The sequence below is a fragment of the Dreissena polymorpha genome, chromosome 15, assembly GCF_020536995.1.
Source record: "Dreissena polymorpha isolate Duluth1 chromosome 15, UMN_Dpol_1.0, whole genome shotgun sequence".
In the NCBI taxonomy this organism is placed as follows: Eukaryota; Metazoa; Mollusca; class Bivalvia; order Myida; family Dreissenidae; genus Dreissena; species Dreissena polymorpha.
Genome location: NC_068369.1, coordinates 25174495 through 25200453, shown reverse-complemented (window position 1 = coordinate 25200453; position 25959 = coordinate 25174495). Strand labels below are relative to the sequence as shown.

The window sequence follows — 25959 nt, the reverse complement described above, 5'->3', positions numbered from 1 at the left end:
TAAGCAGAAGTAACACACAAATACAGTGGTAAATACACAATTAAAGGGGCCACGTATTATGCAGCAAACAATTTTTTTTCATTTAAAGGGAGAGAACATTTACAAATTCGAACAATATTTAAACATTTGAACATAGGGGGAACAGACATTATTCAAATGTTTTGAAAAACAAACACGAAAAAACATGTTATACATTTATAGTGTTTCAATATTTCTTTTACGAACATGCATACACTTAATAATAAAGCTACTCGTCGTCAATTAAAGCAATAAAGATGGTTGAAGTTCAAGTGTAACCACTCATGCCACTGCAGGCTTGTTTAGATTGTCGTAGTGGAACATAGACGTAGTGGTGGCTAAACAATGTGTTACACTGTCACATGATAAAGCTTAAAACATTCTTTAAGGTAATGCTGTGATAAGATTAACATGACTATCTATATTACCGACATTGAAATATGTATGAAAAAAACTATTGCAACTGAAGTGAGATTAGACGAGCACTTGAAGCGAATAAATTCGATTTTCCTAACCCTTTTCAAGATAGATGAAACATTCTTGAATAACAAACTTGAATTACAGTTTGAAAGAAGTAGTACCAGAAACTGTACGAAAGAATAGTGTTATACTTTGACGACAATAATGTTTTGTATGTGTACTTGAAAACTCATTCAGTCACCACGACATGCACACTGTTAGGAAATCCCCATTTCCCTTTACATATGTTTTTCAAACTACACATTTACACAACTTCTGTTTTTTTAACAAATACGAGAAAACGAGTCGCAGAGGCATGGACTTGTTGGTTCAAAAATTTGCAATGGCATTTGATTTATGGCAACTTTATACGATAGTCATCATACTTGATGTAAAATTCCTAATTGATAGTCGTGTATTTGGTAATTGACGGAGAAAATAAAATGTTGACATTAACATCGCATATACTTACTATAATTTGCTAAAACTAACTGCAAATTTATGTCATGGTATGAGTTAGCGCATATTCATATTTTTTAAATAAAAGAAGAATGGCCGATAAATCTATGCACGTATTATAATTTCCAATTTTATGAAATTGATATAAAATTGTGTTTTATTCAAAATGTTTAAAATGCTGTTCTGTTTGATACTGTTTGTCATACTTTTCAAAGCCTAAAACTACACTCAATCCTTTTCTTCGTCCCCGACTTTAAACAGTTCAGTATATCCGATAAAGGTTTGAGATGTACATGGGAGTAAGATAATAAGTGTTTCAAACAATTGATCATTGATAAACTGAGACACATTGTTTATATCCTGGTGGTTGTTTAACTGATACGTTATCTATATAGATGTATAGAGATATTGTATTCGCGATAACATAATACCAAGTTTTATCAATTTTCAATTATAATGTCAGACATAATGTAAAGTTTTTTTATGCCCCATCTTTATTAGTGGGGGTGGCATTTAGTATCGCTTTAGTCGATCAATCGTTCCGTTTTTTCCCGATTTCTTTTGTCGAACTTAACTTAAAAAGGCGCAAGAATAATGGAACTTTGCAAGATACACAAACATGTGAAATTGCGCACCTCCATGTAAACAATTTCTCAATAGGAACACTGTCTCAACTCCTGACAGCAATTTATTTGCACATTTTCTAACTCTACCCAGTTATCATAACAACACATTTTTTCTGAGCAAGTTTCATGATGAGTGGATCAAGCATGTAACTTCTATGGAGATCGAACGGGTTTGCTACAGCCACACAATAAAACAGTCCTGCTTCATGGCGGCCGTTAGTATGAACCGGTACCATATCACACTTGGCCAAGAAATAATTTGGATAAATGCTCTGACAAACTGTTATCAAGATTTGGCAATAAATGGGGCCTCTAGTGTCCAAAATCGTTTTCCTTAATTTGACCCATTGACCTAGATTTTTACCGCAGGTGACCAAATTACGAACAAAGCTAAGATATAAATATGACACATATTCTGGCCATACTCTTAAAGATTCTTGCAAAATGTGACCTCTATAGTGTTGACAAGTTTTATATTATACTTTTGCGAGTGACCTACTTGCTCATTTAACATACCCAGTTTTAAATTCGACCGAGATATCATTTTGACACATCTCCTGACTAAGTTCAGTGAAGATTTGGCCTTATATGGTACTTCAAATGTGTTCTGAGGTACAAAATGATAAACGAGATACAAAATGCTCATTTTAATTTTTTTTTAGCACAATACATTCCATTTTAATTTCCTGCAACGATATATATTCATACGACACACGAACACTAACTTAGTACATGAACACGTATTGAATATATTGTCCAAGAAAAAAAACAAAAAAGAGCATTTTGTATCTTGTAAAATCTCTATTACCAGACCCCTTTGATACAGTGGTCTTCAATAAAGTATGTTCAAGTCAAGTTTTTCATACATAATATGTTTCGAGATCAAAACAATAATTCTGCTCGCTTGGATTTTCGAATTCGGTATCATGAAGTTGACTGGTACCAAGTTAATTCAAATAATTCCGATATGGTCAAAACTGGCTTCAGCACGGGGCTTAATGGTTTACATGGACTTAATAATCTACATTGCCTGAATATATTCTCTGGAACTGCAAGGTTTGGTTATTGGTATGTAACAAAGCACGTGATCCTCTACCAAATTTATCGATTGCACGACCATGTGTTCCAAACTGGACCGTCATGTGGGTTACTTATTTTACATACACTTATTTAACATGGTACATTTACATTTATTTTCTGAAACGACGTGGTCTATTGCTTCAGTAGTTGGTATATCACTATGTAAGATTATACAGTAGTGTAGTCATCTACACGTTTGTTCAACCCCTTGTGTCAAGACTGGAAACGATCTGGGGTCATTTTCTTTGGATAGAATTATGCAGCCAGATAATTTAACTATTCCGTTAGTAAATTAAACTACTAAATTTGTTAAAATTATGCCAATGTGCTTGGAAATTTTTGAAATATACTTACATATCAAAATGATTTGATTTTCTTCTGTAACCGCAAGGCGGTATGTGTCATCTAATTGTCGTCATAAAGATATTTGTTCAAACCATTCCATTAAATTTAAGCCAAACTTATACTAAACATAAAAAATATATAATCGAACGACTGTTGTATTTCATACTCGATAATTAATATGTATATTTATATGTGTTTAGCTAATCTGTTGAAATGAATATTGGCAAAATAGTTATAAAAAGTTCTCTAAAACATCATGGCCTATAGGTTCAACATCTGGTATGTATCTTAGTACAGTGCCTTTATAGGGGCAGTCAAATTGAATGGAAACAAATTTGACACCTTCTCTCAAAAAAACTTTTCTCAGATACACAAACATGAATTAACATAAACAATTACTAAATGCTATCGGCTTTATCATTAATATTAAGTTTTAAGTCGTTGTCCACTGAATGTGGACAAGTATACGATACGCATTATCGTCGCTATCAAGTATCATACAGATAACACATGTTGCGGTTTGAATGTCAATGTTATATACTCTTTCAACAATTACTGGTCCTTTCGAAACTCCGCCACGTTGTAAGTTAAACTTTATTTATTTTAAAATGAATTCAATATTGTAGTATAATCTTTTATAAAATATCTTTATACAACTATACGCAAACCTAAGTTAAGTTGCATTTTTAACATAAGAGAAATCTCTATAAATGAACGACTGTTGCATTTCATTATTTATAAGTAAGGTTTATTTGAATTCATCTAGGTAATCGTTTGAAATGAAGTCCCGCAAGATAGAAGCTGTCGTTGCATTCCTATTGACGTCCCATATACTCCCGGTGGCCGCTATGGATTCTTACGTCGGTGCCGTCTATGAACATAACGTCACGTATCCTGCGGATAGACGCACTGTGGTCACACGTAGTCAAGCACTAAACGTCATGTTAAAAAATCTCGCCGTGTTCGCAGGGCAGGCTGACATAGCGGCCAGCAGGGCACGTCAGTTATTGCTGTTTTACATTACAACGTATACACATGTATTTTCCATTTTATAAAATACTGAAAATTAATTATTATATAATGTATAACACTGGACACTGCAACTAGGATAAAAAGTCAATACCAGCTACAAAGTACATTGCTTTTTTTCGAAATAGAACAATACATAGTTATTATTTATAGAATATCAACTTTTTGACTTTGAAATGTTAATGTCTATGCTGCGAACTATTTACGCAACATATAACAAACAAGCTACAATAGCTTACTGACAATGCATATTGAACATTACAATGTTTTACTACTATGTGTTTCTATTTCTAGAATGCTCAGATAATCGTTTTCCCTGAGTATGGCCTATACGGACTGGGCTGGACTAGACAGACCATGTTCCCCTACTTGGAGTACATACCCGACCCAGCAGCGAGAATGTGGAATCCGTGCAACAGATCAAAACCATTCGACTCTGAGGTTCAAACTGAACTCAGCTGCCTCGCTAAGACACACTCCCTCTATTTGGTCGCCAACATGGGCGCAACGTTACCATGTCCGCCCGGCGATACGTCATGCCCCGATGACCACCGTTATCAATACAACACCAACGTAGTCTATGCTCCAAATGGCGACTTTATCGCACGGTATTTCAAATACAATCTCAATAAAGAAGAATTTAGCTATTTTGACAAACCCGCAGTCGTCAACTACACAAAGTTTACCACTCCGTTTGGAACATTCGCAACGTTTTGTTCCAATGATATATTGCACGAGGAGCCTACGGTTACATTAATTAAGAAGATGAATATTACCAACATTGTCTTCCCGTCGGCCTGGAGGGAGCAACTTCCGCTCATGTCGGCCATTGAATTCCACTCGGCGTTCGCAGAAGGCATGCTGATAAACCTCCTGGCGGCGAATTTACACATTCGAACGATGGGTTATTATGGCAGCGGACTGTATTGGCCGACAGGTGTTTCAATCAATGCAAGCTACTGCTACAACGACGACGTCGGCAGCGGTGGCTTTCTCGTCGTTGACAAGCTGACGCCATTTACTATTCCATCTGGTAGACCGATACAAAGTCAGCATAAAAAGCAGCATGATTTAATTAACAGAAAGTTGAACTCTGATATTGAAATGTTCTCAGACGAAGTAAACACAAACATTTCAAGGCAAATCAGTATCAACGGTGACCTATATACCTCTGTCTTAATCACAGAGGATGCCGGAAGAACGACAGTTTGTCAACGGACGCTTTGCTGCACCGTAATGTACGAGGGTGGATTCAGCGCGTATTTGTACGCGTTCGGCGCCTTCGATGGCTTGCACACCGCAGATGACACGTACTATCTACAGGCCTGTGCGTTCATCAAGTGTGCCAACAACTCCGCGGAAAGCTGCGGACAACCGACGAAGCACGCCGAAAGTTATATAGACAAGATGACGATGCAGGGTAACTTCTCTGCGCCATATCAGTACCCGGAAGTGCTAACGATCATCGACGAGGAGCCCAGTCTGGTTACGGAGATCTGGTACTTCATGGCCGGATCAATCATCATCGACGCCGGGCTATCAGGGGAGACAATCACAGTGGGAATAATGGCACGTGATTATAACAAAGACCCAAGATAGTGAATCATAGCGAAGTGTATTGTTTGCACACGCACACATGTTTTATACCATATGTTCACAACAGATGCTTGTAAAATACAGATATTCTCCCGACTTGCAGGCGAATTATAAATATGTTCAATTGTTACTATGTTTAACAATGCACCCCTCTGTTACTTTGACCATTGAATTATTGAAAACCAAGGTGAATGACGTCTTCCTTTCTTCCTGGTTAACTAGCGTTCTCAATGTATCTTGCGGACATTATTTTATGTGCTTTTGACCTTGATCTTTGAACTGTTGACTTATGATAAACAGGCTTCATCGTTTCCTCCTATGTTGCCACGATACCATTTGCATGCTCGTATTTCAAAGCATTGTTAATAATCATGCGGAAACGAGTTGTCAACGGACCAACTGACAGACCGACTACGGTCCAAAAGATCAAGGGGGTAGAGCATAACGTCAAATATGTATTTATATAAAGGAAGTTAAATGATGGTCAATGTGGGTAGTTTCTTTGTTAACATCTTCATATTATTAAGTGATTACATGCCATACATTTCATTTATTAATAAGTTCCGACATTTCGAGCTATGAACACGCTGTTGTTCATCTTCCGACCTATGTAAACAAAATTCAGATGATCGAATAAAAAATCTTAAAATAATATGGCTTTTCTACTTACAGTACTTAATTACAATGATCAACATCAGTCAAACAACAGCAAACCACTTAGATATGGCTGGGGTTTGGTGTCCGCGTATCGTTGTCATATCCGGATAGAGACATAGAGAAGTGCAGACATTCACTTTAAATCCTTTATAACATGATGATGTTTGATTATATTTTATGACAAATATTGTCAACAGTTTATCATACATCGTGTTATTGAGTACTACCTTCTGAGTTGGTATAATTGTGTGCTGGTAAGAAGGAGTATGTGTAGTTCTTGTAAACAATACAGCTACGAAACTATAACCATTACACCAGTTCGAATATCTGAAGCTGAAGATGTAAATATAAAAAAAGTGAAATAAGAGGATGTTTTTATTTCAATCAACAATTTTTTTTATAATAATTGTAAACGAACATTTCTTATTCATACAATATTCTGCGTACAAAAATCTATTAACGTGTCTTTATATTTGAAAGACAGTTTCACGAGGAACTATGTAAGCCGTAATTAATGCACAAGTTTAACGTCGTTACTGCGTTTTATAGTTGAAAGGCATTGATTTATTTAAGTATTTCAATATAAGGTCTTGTGGTGCAATATACGTAACAGTAAAATACAGTGATGCTCAGTGTAAATAACATGCAATGCGCGCAGGTCGATTATTAAAACGTACCTGCGTTGAACTGCAATACCCCTTGAGAAAACTGTCCTCGAAAGTCGACAGTGTAATCTACTGATACGAAAACTAACGCTATTACGAGAACGTTACATGACGTCAACGCAACAAAAATCAAAACCATTTATTGGTGCTCGGATGTGACGTCATCATGCCACTGGTGATATACAAGTGGGACGGTGACGGCGTGAGCACGAGAGGTCACGTGTCCATGGGACTTCCCAACGGCGTCCATATCAGCTGGTGGCCCGGTAAAAAGAGTGAGTATTGAGTCATAGTATTGACTGCTAAACGAATGCTATGTTAATTTATACAAGCCTTATTTTCAGTGATATTTAAATTTGATGGTTTTTTTTCATGAATTGGTCAATATTGACATTCTATAAAAAGGCGTTTCTTTGTTTTGAAGTACGTAGATTCTATACGTTAATGCATTCATATACACATTTATCCATGAATTACGGAAACTGGTTATTAAACATTTACTATTTAAGGAATGGAAATTGATTTGCAGAAAACAACAAATACCCATGGAGAATTCACAATACAAACAAACACACAAATAACACAACATTGAACTTAATGAATGGAATGTTAAATCTATTTAATGACTGAACACAGTAATTGATGAATTTATGGATGTATAAACTCGAACTCTCTAACAGCCAAACAGATAACAGTCCAGGGTGTCAAAGCAGTGGAGGACCAAACCTTAGAAATGGATATAGCAAATTTCGACGGCGTGCGACCGACAGTTTACAATCTGGACACAACCGAAGAAGAGGATGCCCTTATCATAGAATGGTGGACGAAATTTAAATCGAAGACAAACACGTATCATCTAATGAAGTGCAACTGCTCTACGGTCGTTTCTAAAGCACTTAGTGTCGTCTATGGCAACGTAGAGGACTGGTACGTCATCAAGGAGGTGTGGACGCCAAATGACGTCGAGCGCGTGGTACAGCGGCTCATCTCGGGCGAGTACAAGAACATGCATCTGAGTCGCGATATGGAGGCGATTAATATCACGCAGGAGAGCGAGTTTGTTGTGATTCAGCGACGGGAAGAGACCAAATCGAAGAGAAATCGACGAACTTGGTGGACAAAGATCAGCAAAAGGGGACGAACGTTAGTGGGTTTGACAGACGACGGGGAACACGCGATGTGTTGTTTCCCGTGTTTTCGCTGATGATTTTGCAAAGGTTCCCCATGTTAAATATTAGTCGGGAACCATCACATACGTACATGATTTGCAAAAATCATTACAGCATAGTTTTAGGCAATCTGTCCAATCGTTTGTACCTTGTTGAACGGTTAACGTATTCATCTCACAAAATCACATGGCGCAATTTGTGTATGTTTAGGAATGTAAATTACTGTTTTAAACATTTCTTTAAGCTGGAACAGAAAAAAAAACACGCATTGAAAAGGAATATTGATTTTAATAAGTGACTGTGTTCTCTCTGTCGTAAACGATAATCATCATACACGGATGAAGCAATGTATTTAACAACCAATTGCATTTTTTATATTCTTTTTCTGTCCATGTTATCTTCCCAAGAGGAAATAATAGAAAACAAATTATTCTTCTATTAATCAACATGTGCCAAACGAACTATGCAAAAATGTCGGTACTTCATATATATTTTTTATATTGTTATCGTAGTCTGTCATTATTCATATCGATAACAGCTTAATTAAATATTGCATATTGTAAGTCAATAAATTGAAATATTTTATTCACGTTGTTATCACTCATGTATTCTAACTGTTTCGACGATATAGTAGTTAAAGTCGAATTTAGCCACAGTCAACAGTATTTTTCTCGGGTGCACAACTTACCCATCGCCTTAAAGAATGCCGGTTAAGCTTTGTGTTCTACAATATTATGTCGCCAAGTAGCTCTATATGCATATACTTATTCGAAGTTATGAATAAATGTATGATTCTCTATTCTCAAAATACTGTGAAATCCTCATCATCAACATAAGGAAAATTATCATCATCATCAACATTAATATCATTATCAACAATGGAATCATCGGTAAAACCCTTGTTAATGTTCACATATTCTCTTCTTATAAATTATTACACAAAACCGCCCGTTTATCTTCAATGTGCAACGGAGATCGATCTCAATGACACCCTTAAGTTGAAGAGTCTCGAGACGTTCGTTAACGTTCAACATCCTTGTCCAGCAAAAAAAAATGATTCGTGCTAGGATACCATCTCACATGAACTAAAAACTGTTTTTAAATTACCACCTTTTAACTTTAATGGATATATTCACGACGGTATAGTGATGCTTTATTTCAAATAACTTTGTAAAACTGTTTTTCTTAAGAATGTCAACTTGTGCATAAAAGACAAAAGTTTTATGCTGCTTATCGAAATGTGAATTACACCGGAATTACTTTATTTAATTAGCCTGTGTTCTTGTTCACAAATTCGTTATCTACTACATTTATTGAACAAGGCTATGCTTCACGAAACGTGAAATTTTGTCAACGATTTGAGACTTATTCAAGGATTTATTATTATATCTTCAGTTTCCGGCACAAACTGCGAGAAAAACTTGTATGCACACAATTTTTGCAAATGTATTTCAAAAACTTTGAATTATTTACAAAACTTAAGTTCTTAAAGCGGGTATATACGATTTTTTATATGTGTTTAATTGTAATATATTGATAAAATATGTTACAATAACACAAAATAGGCAAGAACAATTATACATTAAAGCCGAATTTCATAAAATGCAGCAAAGACAAATTAGCGCCCCGAGCCGATAGTGACGTACATATTTTCCTACAATAACCGAAGCATTCGTCTTTGTATTAGGATCGGAGATAGTGTTCGTGTGTCGTATGAATAGATATCGTTGCAGGAATTCAAATAAACCGTTAAACTAAGTTTAGATGCACATCGTACATGTATGGTATACATGCTGGCGAATTCGGCTGTACAGCCGTTTTCAATTTCAGAATTAAATATCTAGCTTATTTCGCATTTTTCGACATATGTTCTTCTTAACTTTTTTTTTAATTTATAGTAAAATATATATATACTAAGGTTTTTACACAGTTTATATAAATTCATAAATATTTGACAAAATCGTATATACCCGCTTTAACGGTGTGTTTACATTCTGCCCAGCCCGTGTGCAAAACCCAGGACACCCCGTTGATTCTGCACCCTGTAGTGCAACCTTACGAAATACACATCTTGAATTATGCATCAATTGATTTTAAACTCGTTCAAACGACAAAACGAAAAACCCGTGCATTTATCGCGCTCAACCATGAACATACATGTACTCTCTCTTCTATAAGGCATGTACAATACCAACACGATACCGTATTTATAACATCGAGAATAATTTATTATTCATACCACATATATGCAATCACATATGATAACTAGCGTGTTATCATGCGTTTTTATCGTCTGAAATCACGGGAAAGGTCCACTTACTGTCTACAACAAGACTGATATCCCTAAGCAAACACATCAACACAGCTAAAAGTACTAAACAAACTACGAATGAACTTATGTCGACTTTAAATAAATAACGCGTTTTGCAGTTAAGATGGTAACCGTGTTATTGTTGCCGTTGTTGTTGCTCGCTGCTGAAGGCATGGCAACGAATACAATCAGTCTGAATGGACAATGGATAGTCTCCTCGGGAGGTCAGTATTTCGGTCGGTTACTATAGCAGTGTTTACATTATTTACGGGTTTAAATGTTCTTTATGTCACTAGTCATAGTCATATGATAGTGTATGATTAAAGCTGCTGTTTCATGCATTCAAGCGTTTATTGTTTGTATACATTCCATTTGTTTTTTGTTGTGCTGTAAGCAACTTGGTCATTGCAATTGTAACATTCCAGATTCACTTGTTTATCACTTATGTTAATTTATATAAAAATGTTAACATGAATATTAACCATCTAATAATATATAGAGTAACAATGGTCATCTTTGTCAGTTTTTTAAAAGGTAAAGAAGCAGTATTTAAAGCCACACACCTTTAAATAAAGTACATGTTAATCAATACATATAGATGCAATTTGAAAGTATGCAAAATTGTCATTAAATCAATAGCCTAATTAGCAAGTTTTTTTTTTTTAAATTTTAAAACCGAAAGTAGGATTTCTATACGTATACGTCTATTTCGACAAACGTGAATATTTTTAAGTTTAAAAGCGCAAAAAAAGACGGATTTCTACCTTGTAACCACCAGATATATTCTTATTGGCATATATATAAAGTTAAATCTATAACCTAGTTAGCAAGTAATTTATTATTTTTCAAACGGTACCGCTTTTAAACCCGAAAGTATGATTTCTAGACGTATACGTCCATTTCCACAAGTTTTAAAGCGCAAAAAGACGGATTTCTACCTTGTAACCACCAGATATATTCAAATTATATGGATACGATGCCGGGCTCTGTTTAGATATCAGTGTGTCGGGTTCGGTGCCGGCTCTGTTTAGATATCAGTGTCTCGGGTAATGTGCCCGGCTCTGTTTAGATATCAGTGTCTCGGGTACGGTTCTCGGCTCTGTTTAGATATCAGTGTGTCGAGTACGGTGCCCGGCTCTGTTTAGATATCAGCATGTCGGGTACGGTGCCAGCTCTGTTTTGATATCAGTGCCTCGGATACGATGCCCGGCTCTGTTTAGATATCAGTGTGTCGGGTTCGGAGCCGGCTTCGTTTAGATATCAGTGTCTCGGGTAATGTGCCCGGCTTTGTTTATATGTCTGTGTCTCGGGTACGGTGCCCGGCTCATTTAAGATATCAGTGTCCCTGGTACGGTGCCCGGCTCTATGTACACGGCCCTGATAGCCAGCGGCAGGATCGGGGACCCCTACTTCCGGATGAACGACAAAGAGTACGGCTGGATAGGAGACAGGGATTGGGCGTACACACGGACCTTTCAAGGTACACGTTCATACTGACCTTTTTATACAGAAAAACGTACTTTTTAGACATAGACATGTTGATTTACTTACAAGTGTAGATTGCGGCTGACGGTTAAAACGAAATTTCTTATGAAACTTAATGGTAATCTTTAGCAGCAAGCATGCTTGACAAACGGCGGGTTTATTAAAATAACAGTTGTATCATTGTAGTTTCTGTTCAACGAACAACAAATGTATATGTTATGCATTACACGTGCCAGTCACTGCGGACACCCTGGCGTACCCCCGGGTGGTGCTGGTCTGCGAAGGCTTTGATACCGTTGCCACGGTGACCGTGAACAACCAGACTGTGGGCACGTCCATGAACATGTTCGTGCGATATGTGTACGATATCAAGCAAGCGCTAGTGGTGAGTAAACCTGTGTGTTCCGTCCAGATAGCCGATTGCATTTGGATCAAAGTATCATTTTCAACCGGTATTTAATATTAGCGAAATCTTTCTTGATAGGTTATATGTTCAATTCTTCTATAAAGATAAAAATGTTTAATCGCTACATAGAAGAGATTTAAATAAAATAAAAAGTATTGTGACAATATTAATGTTTGCTTTATCATTTCAACACAACATTTTGTAACGGATCATGCAATTTTACACAACAGACCTACGACTCCGATGTTTTACCATATGTATATCGCAACTTACTCGTATACATTCAGGTCGGCCAAAACTCGATCACAGTTCAGTTCCAGTCTGCTACGGGCTACGTGAAGCAAGTAGCGAGTTCTCTCCCTTACGACATCCTTCCCACATGCGTGCCGCCCCAGTACCACGGCGCCTGTGGGGCCAACCTCATCCGGAAGACGCAGTGCTCCTTCAGCTGGGACTGGGGGCCCTCCTTCCCAACCCAGGGAATCTGGTACGTGATCAGTGATATTAAACCGTCTGCATCAGAACCACGGTTGAATGAGCGCATCTTCATAAAACCCACGACCATAGTAACGTGAACTCGGATTGTTATAGTCAGGACATTCGAGTGTATGCCCCATGGTTTTCGATTAATCGACTCCAGTATACACCCATGCGAGTTTCTTTACCATTACAAATATAATCCAACTATTTTAATCTCATTCATTGATAAGCTATGGTAGGGATAATCGTGCAATTTCATTTTCAATTGTTCAACATCACATAGCATGACTATATCGCATCTATCATATTGCATCTATCATATTGCAAAGCTTTACTGCAACAATCATATAGCATAGTTACCGCGGTAGCGCACATATCATACAGCATAGCTGTACTACATTTCTCTAAAAGTATTGCTATGAAGCATTGCATAAAGCATATGCCATATTGCCTACGTCGTTTAGTTTACATGATGCTATAACGCATCTAGCGTGTAGCATAGTTATATCGAATCTCTTATATAGCATACTAATATAATATGTGTACGCTATATAGCATAGCTATCTTGCAATAAGGGATAGCAGAGCTATATATCATCTCTCATAAAGCATAGCCATATCGCATCTCAATACAATTCTGTCTCCACGTGTTGCAGGCGGGACATATACATTCAAGCCTACAATACGGCTGTGATAAGAGACGTCACTTCGGAAACATCGAAGAGTAAGAATATTTTATTGTGTGCGTCTTAAACGTAATTGTTTTGCCCGTGTTATGTTTGTCTAGTCTGTTTTGCTCCTCTGTTATAGCAATAATTTGGCTTCACTGAACATGTCTTTTGAACGCAATCTTTAAAGGGACTTGTGCGAAGATTTTGCGTTTTTTTAAGTGCGTAATGACATGTCAAACATGGCTAGAGTTGAACATCGGAACTATAGGGCTCAAATATAAACACACGTATAGAATTTGTATTGATATAAAAAAAAAGAAAAAAGCTAACGGGACTCAAACCAGTTGCATTTGAAATAAGAGACTATAACATTATCAGAGCAAATATGTTTCATTAAAGGGGCCTTTTCACAGATTTTGGCATTTTTTAACTTATTCATTAAATGCTTTATATCGATAAATGTAAGCATTGGATCGTAACAGCTCCAGTAAAAAATCAAGAATAAAATTTTAAAAAGGAAAAGAACATTGCCCGGTGCAGGTTTCGAACCAGTGACCCCTGGAGTCCTGCCAGAGTCCTGAAGTAAAAACGCCTTAGCCTCCTGAGCTATTCCGCCAAGTACACATTCTTGACGTATTTTATACCTTATATAAGCAATCTTCGTAGTTTCACAAAATTTAACGACAAAAACAGAACTCTCCAAATTATTCAATCGTTTCGCGTTGCAACGCTTTATAATTTTTATGTTTTAAAATCGTCAAAAGATGCATATAATGGCTATATTAGACCATGGTAGATGTTCAGTATTACTGTTTCCTCACAAATATCATAACTAAAACGAAAATTTGCGAATCTGAAACAACTTTTTTCAATTTTGTCAATTTACCAAAGCGTGAAAAGATCCCTTGATGCTCGATGTCAGCGAATTTCATGCTGTCACATCATTTAACAGAAACGACAGCTTTGTAATTTGATCGATATCCAATTCAAAGAATGTATTTCCCGTATGAGTGTACTATCATTACTGTTATTTCGCTTCTTGATCTACAATATGTTTGTTTTAATTGTTTTAATGTTTAGCACATTTTAGCTCATCTATTTTTGAAAAAAAAATGAGCTATTGTCATCACCTTGGCGTCGGCGTCGGCGTTGGCGTCCGGTTAAGTTTTGCGTTTAGGTCCACTTTTCTCAGAAAGAATCAATGCTATTGCGTTCAAACTTGGTACACTTACTTACTATCATGAGGGGACTGGGCAGGCAAAGTTAGATAACTATGGCGTGCATTTTGACAAAATTATGTGCCCTTTTTATACTTAGAAAATTGAAAATTTTGGTTAAGTTTTGTGTTTAGGTCCATTTTATTCCTTAAGTATCAAAGCTATTGCTTTCATACTTGCAACACTTACTAACTATCATAAGGGGACTGTACATGCAAAGTTATGTAACTCTGACTGGCATTTTGACAGAATTATGTGCCCTTTTTATACTTAGAAATTGAAAATTTGGTTAAGTTTTGTGTTTAGGTCCACTTTATTCCTACAGTATCAAAGCTATTGCTTTCATACTTGCAACACTTATTAACTATCATAAGGGGACTGTGCAGGCAAAGTTATGTAACTCTGACTGGCATTTGGACGGAATTGTGGGCCCTTTATACTTAGAAAATTGAAAATTTGGTTAAGTTTTGTGTTTTGGTCCACTTTACCCCTAAAGTATCATAGATATTGCTTTCATACTTGGAACACCCGCAAAGTATCATAAGGGTACAGTAAAAGGACAAGTTGCATAACTCTGGTTGTCATTTTTACGGAATTATGGCCCTTTTTTGACTTAGTAACTTTGAATATATGGTCAAATTTTGTGTTTCGATCCACTTTACTTCTAAAGTATCAAGGCTATTGCTTTCAAACTTCAAATACTTTCATGCTATCATGAGGTTACTGTACCTGGCAAGTTGAATTTTACCTTGACCTTTGAATGACCTTGACTCTCAAGGTCAAATTATTAAATTTTGCTAAAATTGCCATAACTTCTTTATTTATGATTAGATTTGATTGATACTTTGACAAAACTACTCTTACTGACATACCACAATAGACTCCACCCAAACCATCCCCCGTGCCCTCCCCCCCCCGAATCCCCCCATATTTTTTTTTAAGATCATCTCACAAATGGCCACCACACCCTCACACTATACCCCCCACCCCACCCCCCTAATTTTTTTTTGAAACGGTTAAAAAACACAAATATTTATTTTTATTATTTTATTTTTGAAATACCGTCCAACCATCGCACCCAAGAATCCCCTCCCCCCCCCCCACCCCCCCACCCCGAATTTTTTTTTTGGCATTTTCTTTCGCATTTTTGGAAGATAATGTAATAAATGTCCACACCCACACACTATACACCCCTCTTCACTCCACCCCTCCCTCCATTGTGATTGAAATTGAGAGTCTCTTCACCTTTAAAAAGAAAATAGATGAGCGGTTTGCACCCGCAAGGCGGTGCTCTTGTTTGAAAAGTGTCATTGCGGCTATCTGTGAGCAACCTCTTTACATGACACAGTATCCGGTAATGATATTGTGTTACTAGTTGACGTTTACCTGCAGACATCATTGGATGTAACAGAAAGTCGAATGTTTACGATCGAGAACTATCATAACCTGATATTTGACTCTCATCCAGATGCAGACGGCACATGGCATCTCAAAGTGGATATTTTCATGGAGACCATTGCGCAACTTCCGGTCCATGGTCAACTTGAGGTCAAACTTTACCCTACCTCCGTGACGTCATCAAAGCAAGTGAATTTGGTGAAACAAAACGATAGCGTTTCGTTTAACATAAATATCCCCAAGGTAGAGTTCTACTAGCTGTATACAACTTATATACAAAATAAAGGCGTTCGTAACATAAAATAAAGTGAATATCCTTTCACAAAGATGAAAATCACTAAACCAGCATGAAATATGCTTTTTATGATAAATTGTATCTTTTAAGTACGGGCCAATAATGTGTACTCCGTTAAAATTTGTATTTTGTTTGTGAAAAAAATCGGTAACTATTAACATATTGAATTTTATGTATATACGATATGCATACGGCTATTCATAGCAAGTTGACTGTATACTAAATAATACATACCATATTATAGTAATACAACCTTGGCTGAAATAACGTGAGGTTACTTTAACTACAGCACGTATTCTATTTTAGAGTGCCGCCATCGACGAATGGTGGCCTAACGGGTACGGGAACCAGTCCCTTTACGACCTGTATGTGTTCTACACGGACTCGCTGGGAACAATGAATAACAAAAAGATCCGCATTGGCTTCCGTACAGTGGAGCTGGTCCAGGACTATGTCTCTGTTAACAAGTCGCTAGGTATCTGGGGCCATACTCACAAAGCTCTTTAAGAATATATTAGCTTAAGTGTTTTTTTACAATCTAATACATCGTTTTCTGATGTTTTCCCATGTATTGTATTTTGAATCATTTTAAAGAGCAACATATTCTTTAATGGATGTAGCTTTACTTGACCAATATCGGAGTAATAAAGAAGCTTGCATATGTATTAATATTTAATAAAATTTACATTTGACTAGAGCCCTTATGAATATTTTAAAACTTGTGATCACATCCCAGGCCGGACATTCTACTTCCGCATCAACGGGCGGCCTATATTTCTGAAGGGTTCCAACTGGATCCCTGCTGACAGCTTTTTGGAGCGCGTGACACGTGACCGGGTCTACAACTACCTCAAGTCTGCAGCGGACGTACACATGAACACGCTCAGGGTTTGGGGAGGAGGGGTGAGTCACGTTGTTTTTGTGCTATCTCCGTGCATGATTGTTTTAAAATCAAACAGTTATGAGCAATATGGTAACTGAATAGCAATTTATTACATCCGGTGTATATTTACATAGATAAAACACATACGAACGTGCTTAAACTGGGAGCTGTATCCATCGATTGCTCGTATGCTTCCCACCAATGTATGCTACCATTGCATTCTCTCATTTATGGTACCATTGTATGATATCGTTATATGCTTCCATGGAATGCTACCACTGTATGATAACACTGAATAAATGTATTCAACAATAGGGAACAAGCAGAGAGTATCAGGCTCATTAATGTTTGGTGCTACAGCTGAGCTTTGATTTTAAATGGTCAAATTATATAGATTGATCGTAGGAATAGTGGTAGTCATGGAGACCACATGAGTGTGGCTTTGCGAAAACGGGGCTTTATGCGTAGGCGTAAAGTGTCGTCCCAGATTAATCTGTACAGTCCACACTTGCTAAGTTAAACAATAAATCGGAAAGTGACGTCACAGATTAGCATGTGCAGACTGCACGGGCTAATCTGGGACGACACTTTACGTACATTCATTAAGCCCCGTTTTCCCAGAACGCGGCTTATATACATAATAAAATATATTCTTTGTCTTTAGATCTACGAGATGGACATATTTTACGAGATAGCAGACGAGCTGGGCATCATGTTGTGGCAGGACTTTATGTTCGCCTGCGCTATGTACCCCACCCACCCAGCGTTCATAGACTCCGTGAAACAGGAAGTCACCTACCAGGTGAGAGATGTATTTTAAAACGTTCGAAACGCTTTTACTGTAGGCATGCAGTTAGTACTCTTCCAGCATTGATCGTCATACTTATTTTCTATTTTCTTCAAATGAATTTTTTTTGCATGCAATCCGCTTACGAATAGAACTATGGCCCTCAGCGTCCCCTTATGAAACAATGTTAAATCTTAATATACAACTGGATTTCCAAAAAACATCATACTTAAAAAAACACAATACTTCAAAGCTATTGTTTTCCGTACTAACTGCTATTCGTAGCTAGCATATAAACTGTATATTTTTTAATAAATACATCTGCATTCAATATGTTGGCATTGTAATATTTAACCGATACGTGAATTTCGATGTTCAACTGAAAGTGCCCCTTGTTTCAGGTGCGGCGCATGAAGCACCACCCGTCCATCATCGTGCTCAGCGGTAACAACGAGAACGAGAAGGCTCTGGTACAGGACTGGTACGGCACCGGGGTCAACTTCACACTCTACAAAGCGGACTACCTCAAGGTAACTATTAATTTCAAACTCTAAAAGTCGGATTACCTCAAGGTAAATGTTAACTTCACACCTAACAAGGCGGACTACTTCTATGTAACTGTAAATTGCATACTCTATACAGCGGATTAATGTATACTTAAAACTTTATAAGGCGGACTACCCCACGGTAACTGTAAACTTCACACTCTATAAGGCGGACAACCTCAAGTTTACAGTTACACTTCACACTCTATAAGGCGGATATCCTCAAGGTTACTATACACTTCACACTCAACAAGGCGGACTACCTCATGGTTACTGTATTATTCACTGTCCTCGTAGAAGTGGGACTTTAAAAAGCTAAATAGCTGAAAAGCTTGATGCATATATCACTGGAACTATGAAATTCATTGTTATTTACATTTAGGAAATGTAAATCACTATGATGACATATCCCTATTACTGTAAAGATTCATTATTTTATTTCTTCAATAGGTATATATCGTATACATATGTTTCGTTTCAATATGTATTCATGTAAATATTCAAATGTAATTGTGTAATATATTCGCTTACAATTTTGGTGATAGTAAGTTCAAGTGAGTTAACTCATTGTAATAGTTCTGCATTTCCCCTTGCATTGATATTGCTTAAACAAGTACATGGTGGAGCATTAATGCGCTTAACTCATTATGGTTCTTGTTAAAAATGTCGGTATAAGTTTTGAAAAACATCGTATCCAGGAGTCAGGCCTCACTAAAATATTTTTGATGTTGAAACGTGTAAGTGATAACTGACCAACAACCAGTAGTTTTGCCATCATCATCAGGATTTCTTTTACTAAACATTTCACCGTCATCATCGTCCCAATCGCCATGATCAAAGACATCATCACAACAACAACAACATTATCATCAGTAACAACAGCGACATCAATAACATAAGGATCATTAGCACATCATCAATTACAGCATGCATTTTCTTTATTACCACAATCAATAATTGTATATCATTTCAGCCACGCTTTCGGCAAACGGGGCCTAATGCATGTGTGTAAAGTTTTGTCAGAGATTAGCCTGTGCAGTTTACACAAGCTAATCAAAGATAACACTTTCCACTGTTTAACACTATTTCGTATAGAAAAAGTATCTTCTTTACGAAAATCCAGTCTACGCGAAAAGTGTCGTCCCTGATTAGCCGGTGAGGATTGCACAGGGCAATCTGGGACAAGTCTTTAAGGACATGCACTAACCCCAGTTTTCCCAGATCGATGCTTTTTTATTTAATAAGCTCTATATCGACACGGTACGGTCCATCGTGATGGCTGAGGACACTTCCCGACCCTTCCTAGCGTCCAGCCCATCCAATGGCGTCGAGACACAGGCTGAGGGCTGGGTTGCTAATGCACCGTACGACACACACTATGGGGACAGTGAGTGGTTCTTTAGTGTGTCATCTTAAGAGAATTTCCGAATCTTAGATATATTAAATCACTATTATGAATAAAATATTACTATGTGAAGACAATTTAGGAACCGTCATTTGCCATTGACAGCAGGTGAAGTTTACTGGGTGACGTTTGTTCGAAGCATATTTCACCTCGTCAAATCTTAGAAAAACACTGTAAGCATTCTAAAAGCGTCATTTATGGCTATTACACTGATATATGAAAAAGATATATTAGCCGAATATTTTATATAAACCCATTTGTATATAAATTCCACATGTAATTAGCTTCATGTGACAAGTCAGTAATTTCAAATGTATGTAAATATATGAAGGAAGCTAAGGAATTCTAAATAATGCTGTTTAAAATGCCATTACCGCTTCGATAGAATGTACGCATTATTGCAATTGATTTTGTTTATTCATATCTGTATTATTAAATTTAATGACCGAAAATAATTTGTATATTTGAGTAAGGAGATGATGTACTTGTGTATAAGTCTGAAACTGTCTGTCTATCTGTCTGCTGAATCGTGACACAAATTGTTCAGAATGTTTATCTTGAAAATAACAAGACCAAGATCGAATCTTGATCACATGCGGCCAAACACTAGGGTACCAAAACAAATCTGAGGGGAGCCTGTTTACCATTCTCGAGGTCACACTTATGACGCAGTCTTAAAAAGACTTGGTCATACCGTTTATAATGACAATACATGTATCTAAGCAAATTTCGAATCTGGGTCACGTGTGTCCAATAAATTAGGCCAATAATAAGGTCACTTGTCATATCTTAGGCAAAACATATTACCACTCTAAAAGCTACAATTATGACTCAATCTTTACGAAACATGGAGTAATTGTTGTTCTTGACAATGACAAAAAGCATTCATTAAATCTGGGTCAAGGGGGGGGGGGGGGTAAAAACTACCAGGTTAAGTCTTTGTAAATATATGTACCTTGAACTCAGGTAAGCCCTTGGTGGCATTTTTTAATATTTTATAATGAGGTCTATGAGTGTCTTGATTTCGTTTAGTAATTTTGAGTTTGTTGTAATCTATAAAAAAAATGACATTCTAATGTATCGAATTCCGTTTCATATAGATATTTTAGGCCGGAAGCCATATACACGTAGCTGTTAGATTCATAAATATTTCCGTTCATTTGCCCTTGCGCCCTTTCTAAGAAGCCGCATTTTTCTTTCAGTCCACGAGTACAAGTATCTGACCCCGTTTTACGACCCCTCTGTGCTACGGATCCCCCGGATGTGCTCCGAGTACGGGCTGCAGTCCTACCCCAGCCTGGAGGGGCTCGAACCAGTCTACAACGACACGGACGTGGACTACTGGTCAGACCTCAACGACTATCGCAACCACCATCCGTTCGGTGTGTACAACAAATTAATCACTTGTTAAGCGAACGAGTCAAGTTTAATACATTTTCGTGTATATCTTAAATTCGATATAATGTTCTTAATAACTAAACTCGCCTGGGCGACCCGAGATCGCTCCCAATACGCGCGTATAAGCATTACGAGTGGTCACAAAACTGGAATGGTTGCAATTCCTTTTCAACGGTTCAAGACCAGACCAAAACAAAGACCTATAGATAACATGTTATCTATAGGTCTTTGACCAAAATTACCAAAAAAATTGCTACGTGTGTACCTTAAATGTACATTATTGAAAAAAACATTATGTGTGTATAAATAAACATAATTATGTTTAAGAAGTCGTAGATAACTTGTATTGTATAGGTCTAATAATTTCACATAAAAAAGTCTTTGTTTGTTTCCTAGGCAACGTAGAGATGATGGCGGAGGCGATCCAGTATGTCAACCTGCCCAACTGTCCGGACCGGAAACAGAGGTTTAGCGACCTCATTTACGTCACACAGGTGATATATATGGGTGGATTAGATTTTGCATCAACCCGGCTTCTAAGTGTAAACATGTAGTTATGTTCATCGATTAACATCTAATGAGATTGAAGCAGATAACACATTGTAAAACACACCATCTGAAGTTGAAACTGGTATGTGTATAAAATTTAATCTGTAAATAATTAAATGAAGTTTTCTAACAGGTTGGCCAAATACTAATATGTTTTGGGTATTGTAAAAAGACTTCGTTATTTGGTCCTTGAACGTTCTTGTCGAAAATAGTATGTGTCTATCTAGAATTCAAATGGTTATAGAAGTAAGTGTAAAAATTCAAAGCAGAAAGCACTACCTATAGTTCTGACCTGGCAGTTTCCGGTACCTGCAGATAGACCATGCGGTGGGCATGCGCACTTGGTCGGAGCACTACCGGCGCTGGCAGAACCGCCTGGACTCCGATGGTCAGGGAAACACCATGGGCGCCCTCTACTGGATGCTGGCGGATATCTGGCAGGCTCCCACCTGGGCATCTATCGGTAGTCATGCACTGCAATATTCGCTTATTCAAATCCTTACGTTTGATTTATCAGTTGTCGAGATTTAATATACACGTATACATCTTGATCGTTCCTCAGAAAGTTATTAGTCTGTTGCTCCCATGCATAGAAAACCACTCAGCGATTACATTGTGTTCAATGCTTTTTTATTTGAATTACAATACTATGAGGTAAAATGTTATTGACGCTTGTGTGTTTTTTATAAGTTCTGGGCCACGTGTGAGGTTCGACGCATCAACCGGTTTAAACACCCAAAAGCTTTTCATTGACCGTGCTAATTAAGGCGGTAAACCCACGTTGAATCATTTAAGGCTTTATGTCATGGTTTTGGTTTTATCCTGTATAGTATGAGAAATTGTTTACTTGCCTGAATAAAAGACAAGCGCATATGCGTAAAAAAATAACTCCTGATATTTTGTTAGTTTTTTTAAACTTTTTTTTTACTCCGAAGTATTTAATTTTTCTTCAGAGTATGGTGGTAAATGGAAAATGCTTCATTATTACGCGGCCAATTTTTTCGCGCCGACCATTATTTCTCCGACAATGGACGGTGACTTTCTGGATGTCTACATAGTGATGGACGAACTTCCGGTGAAGGAAACTAGACAAGACGACACTTACCAGCTTATTTTCAAACCAAAAACAAACCCGAGACCTTTTAGGTAGGGTTTTAATCATGTGACATTTGAAAAGTTACAATAATATTTATGATATACGTGATTATTTTGTGTATTTGTGTTAATTCATACAGATGAAAGGAACTGCATATTGCCTTAATGAGTATATGTGATAACGGTAGAATAATAATTGATAATTTCCAGCATATTTGCGGGGTAATGTGGTTACATGCGTCTCGTTATTAATGTAATGTTTAATTATGTGTATTTTTCGCGCTCTTTTCGTTTAGATCCTTATTCGACAAAGTACATGTACATACATGGGTTGAACATTGAAGGGTGTTGGGATGGGGATAGCTTGTACACGCCATCCATATTGTGTCAATAAACTGTGAATCAATTAACGGATTTTTAAAATCCAAACTTGTCAGCAGAAGACTACAAAATAAAATTGCAGTGCAAGGGTATAGATAAGTAAAATGTGTTATTTGTAGTATAACGCGCGATTGTCGCATTCACAAATCCTCTCCCTGCTTTACAGCATATTTGACTTGAACAATTTACAGCATATTTGACTTGAACACTTGGGGCAACCCGCCGGCATCTCACACCCGTGCCACCGGCCCGCCGTCGGAGTTTGACGGCACCTTGTACATAGAGATGTACTCGTGGAACAGCTTTACTGCACTGAAGTCCTGGAGTGTGCCGTTTACGGTAATGCCTGACATTAACTTACTTTACTTTTTATTTGCTCATGAGAGTTCAATATTTAAACACAGAACAAGGTCTATCAGTACACATTGCATAAGTCAAAGGACAAGCGTCTGTGGGATGTTCTAACAGAAACCAACATGTTAATATCAAAGTCTATTTAAGAAGTCACGAAATATTTCATTCGATGCTATTCGCGCTTTACTTTCTCTTTTCTCATACTGATTGTCCGCGAGGTTTTTCGTTATATCTTTTATGTCAGGTCTATTTTAATGTCCATTTAGGCGGTACAAAATGCCAGTATAAATAGTATTTTACGAATTCTGTGTCTTTAAATATATTTAAAAAAAACAACAAGTAAAGTTGTCACAGTAGTGACGATTATCCACGTTGCCGCAAGTATTGTGTGTTTATATGAATATTTAAGGTAAGATAATAAATTTGCACATGCACATCTTCACAAGGGACAATGCATTACGTTTTAATGCTATTCGTTGTTAAGTGTAAGTGTACTTCGTAAGACAAATGTGTGTCTGCATACATACATTCAATTGAATTCCGGTATACCCCATTTACAAACAATGTTGGCGTACATTGTCGGGCAATTTTTTGTCTACGATCTTACAAGGGACGTCCATGGATATTCTTATATCACCCTTTCTTTCAGATGAACACTACCGCCCAGTCCGTGTTTCGTGCGGACATAGACACAATGGTTCAGAGTGCGCAGTGCACGAGACGAAGCACGTGTTTCCTCGTGCTCCACTTCGGGGACAGAGTGGCCGGTCCGAGCACGTGGTACACACTGAGCACGTTCAGTGGAGCCCAGGGTTTGGAGAAGGCTAAACTACAGGTTGGTTAATTTGAGGGATGTCAACGTGTTATCGTTAGGGGAACGTGTAGCTTGCTACTCTAAGTGAGTAGAACTACAATAACTAACATACAAAAAGAGTATGCAATAAGTACTGGTAAACCAGTAAAGCAGAAAGTTAGTAGGTTTACTGGCTGCCGTAATTTGATTGAAATTTTCATGAAAAATCCAAATAAACAAAATTAAAGATTGTGGATCATTTTGCCCTCACATCTTGTTTGACTAATGTTCACGCTTTTGTTTATTCAACGAAGAGTAAAAATAAATGATCAACATTAACACATCAGAGAGAAGTGTATAAGAAATATACTGACATCAGAATAAATCACTTATGTTTTTAATTCGTACTTTTTTCAGATTTCCAACTTGAGGGCGAGTACCGTTCAAAACCAGTTCACATTTACGCTTACTTCCGACAAAATTGCTCCTTTCGTTTGGCTGGAGGCTATTGGGGTGAAAGGTCGTTTCTCCGACAATGGGTTTTTGATGTATCAGCCCAATATGACCTTGACCTACTTGGCATGGGAAGCGGTGGATGTGAACAAATTAACAGCTGCTCTAACGGTCAAATCACTCATGGATGTGTATTACTAGATTCGAGAAATCAATGGATATGTTGATGATACAAACCTTGTAATAAATGAGATTACTATAGATAATTATTTTTTCCAATTGTTTGAACTTATGGTTTAAATTACTTCGCTTCGAGATGGTATCTCATGTGCTGATTGCTGTTTCATATGGTCATCAATACTCATACGATCGTGAAGCTCTTTACTAATGTTTATTTATTGAAGTTGAAGTAATATATATATATATATATATATATATATATATATATATATATATATATATATATATATATATATAGAGAGAGAGAGAGAGAGAGAGAGAGGAGAGAGAGAGAGAGAGAGCGAGAGAGAGAGAGAGAGAGATATATATATATATATATATATATATATTAGCCAGTTTAATCATAATAATACATTGTTTAAATATTGTGTTTAATGGACGTTAAGAATATTTGTTTGTGCTACAATGGAGACACAATGTGCGTATTTGTTGTTTTAAATACATAAAAACATGTGTAATATCCTTTACTGTAATGCTGTGCTACTCACTCTTTACAGTGATGATTTGAATAAAAGGCTTAATTAACCATGCGCTTTATAGAAGTAATTCTATTTTGTTATTGTGCTAAATTGGTATAAAACATTGCATAAACATATATATTTATAACATATCTGTTTATTATTTTCATATTTTAGCATTTTTATTTTGTTTTACGTGTTTAATAACTTTGATTACAAAAATAAACAACACGCGCACATGTGCATATGTTTT

The 25959-nt window shown here is 37.0% G+C and overlaps 3 protein-coding genes across 5 annotated transcripts in view; all 3 read left to right on the top strand.

Annotated features, from left to right (window-relative positions):
* Nucleotides 1-3417: 3417 nt before the first annotated feature.
* LOC127860381 (pantetheinase-like) overlaps nt 3418-25959 on the top strand; it is a 31187-nt gene continuing 8645 nt past the window's right edge. Inside the window, exons 1-3 of one of the 3 annotated variants that reach the window (XM_052398424.1) lie at nt 3418-3569; nt 3754-3982; nt 4311-5798. In XM_052398424.1, the coding sequence (XP_052254384.1) occupies nt 3767-3982; nt 4311-5615 (1521 nt within the window). In that variant the 5' untranslated portion in view covers nt 3418-3569; nt 3754-3766 and the 3' untranslated portion in view covers nt 5616-5798. Of the gene's footprint in view, nt 3570-3753; nt 3991-4310; nt 5799-25959 lie in introns of those variants that run through there. The other 2 variants (XM_052398426.1, XM_052398425.1) reach the window with 2 other exon arrangements.
* Nucleotides 6422-8688, top strand: LOC127860384 (uncharacterized). Its single transcript, XM_052398434.1, has 2 exons — nt 6422-7209; nt 7615-8688. Exons 1-2 carry the CDS (start codon nt 7101-7103, stop codon nt 8136-8138), a joined length of 633 nt encoding a protein of 210 aa, XP_052254394.1. The 5' UTR covers nt 6422-7100; the 3' UTR covers nt 8139-8688.
* LOC127860379 (beta-mannosidase-like) lies at nt 10410-25274 on the top strand. The gene is made up of 18 exons (XM_052398419.1): nt 10410-10638; nt 11748-11894; nt 12136-12284; nt 12593-12792; nt 13441-13508; nt 16141-16313; nt 16672-16840; nt 17102-17268; nt 17913-18050; nt 18437-18565; nt 19826-19967; nt 21188-21367; nt 21780-21877; nt 22248-22395; nt 22886-23078; nt 23600-23747; nt 24412-24597; nt 24973-25274. Exons 1-18 carry the CDS (start codon nt 10539-10541, stop codon nt 25207-25209), a joined length of 2772 nt encoding a protein of 923 aa, XP_052254379.1. The 5' UTR covers nt 10410-10538; the 3' UTR covers nt 25210-25274.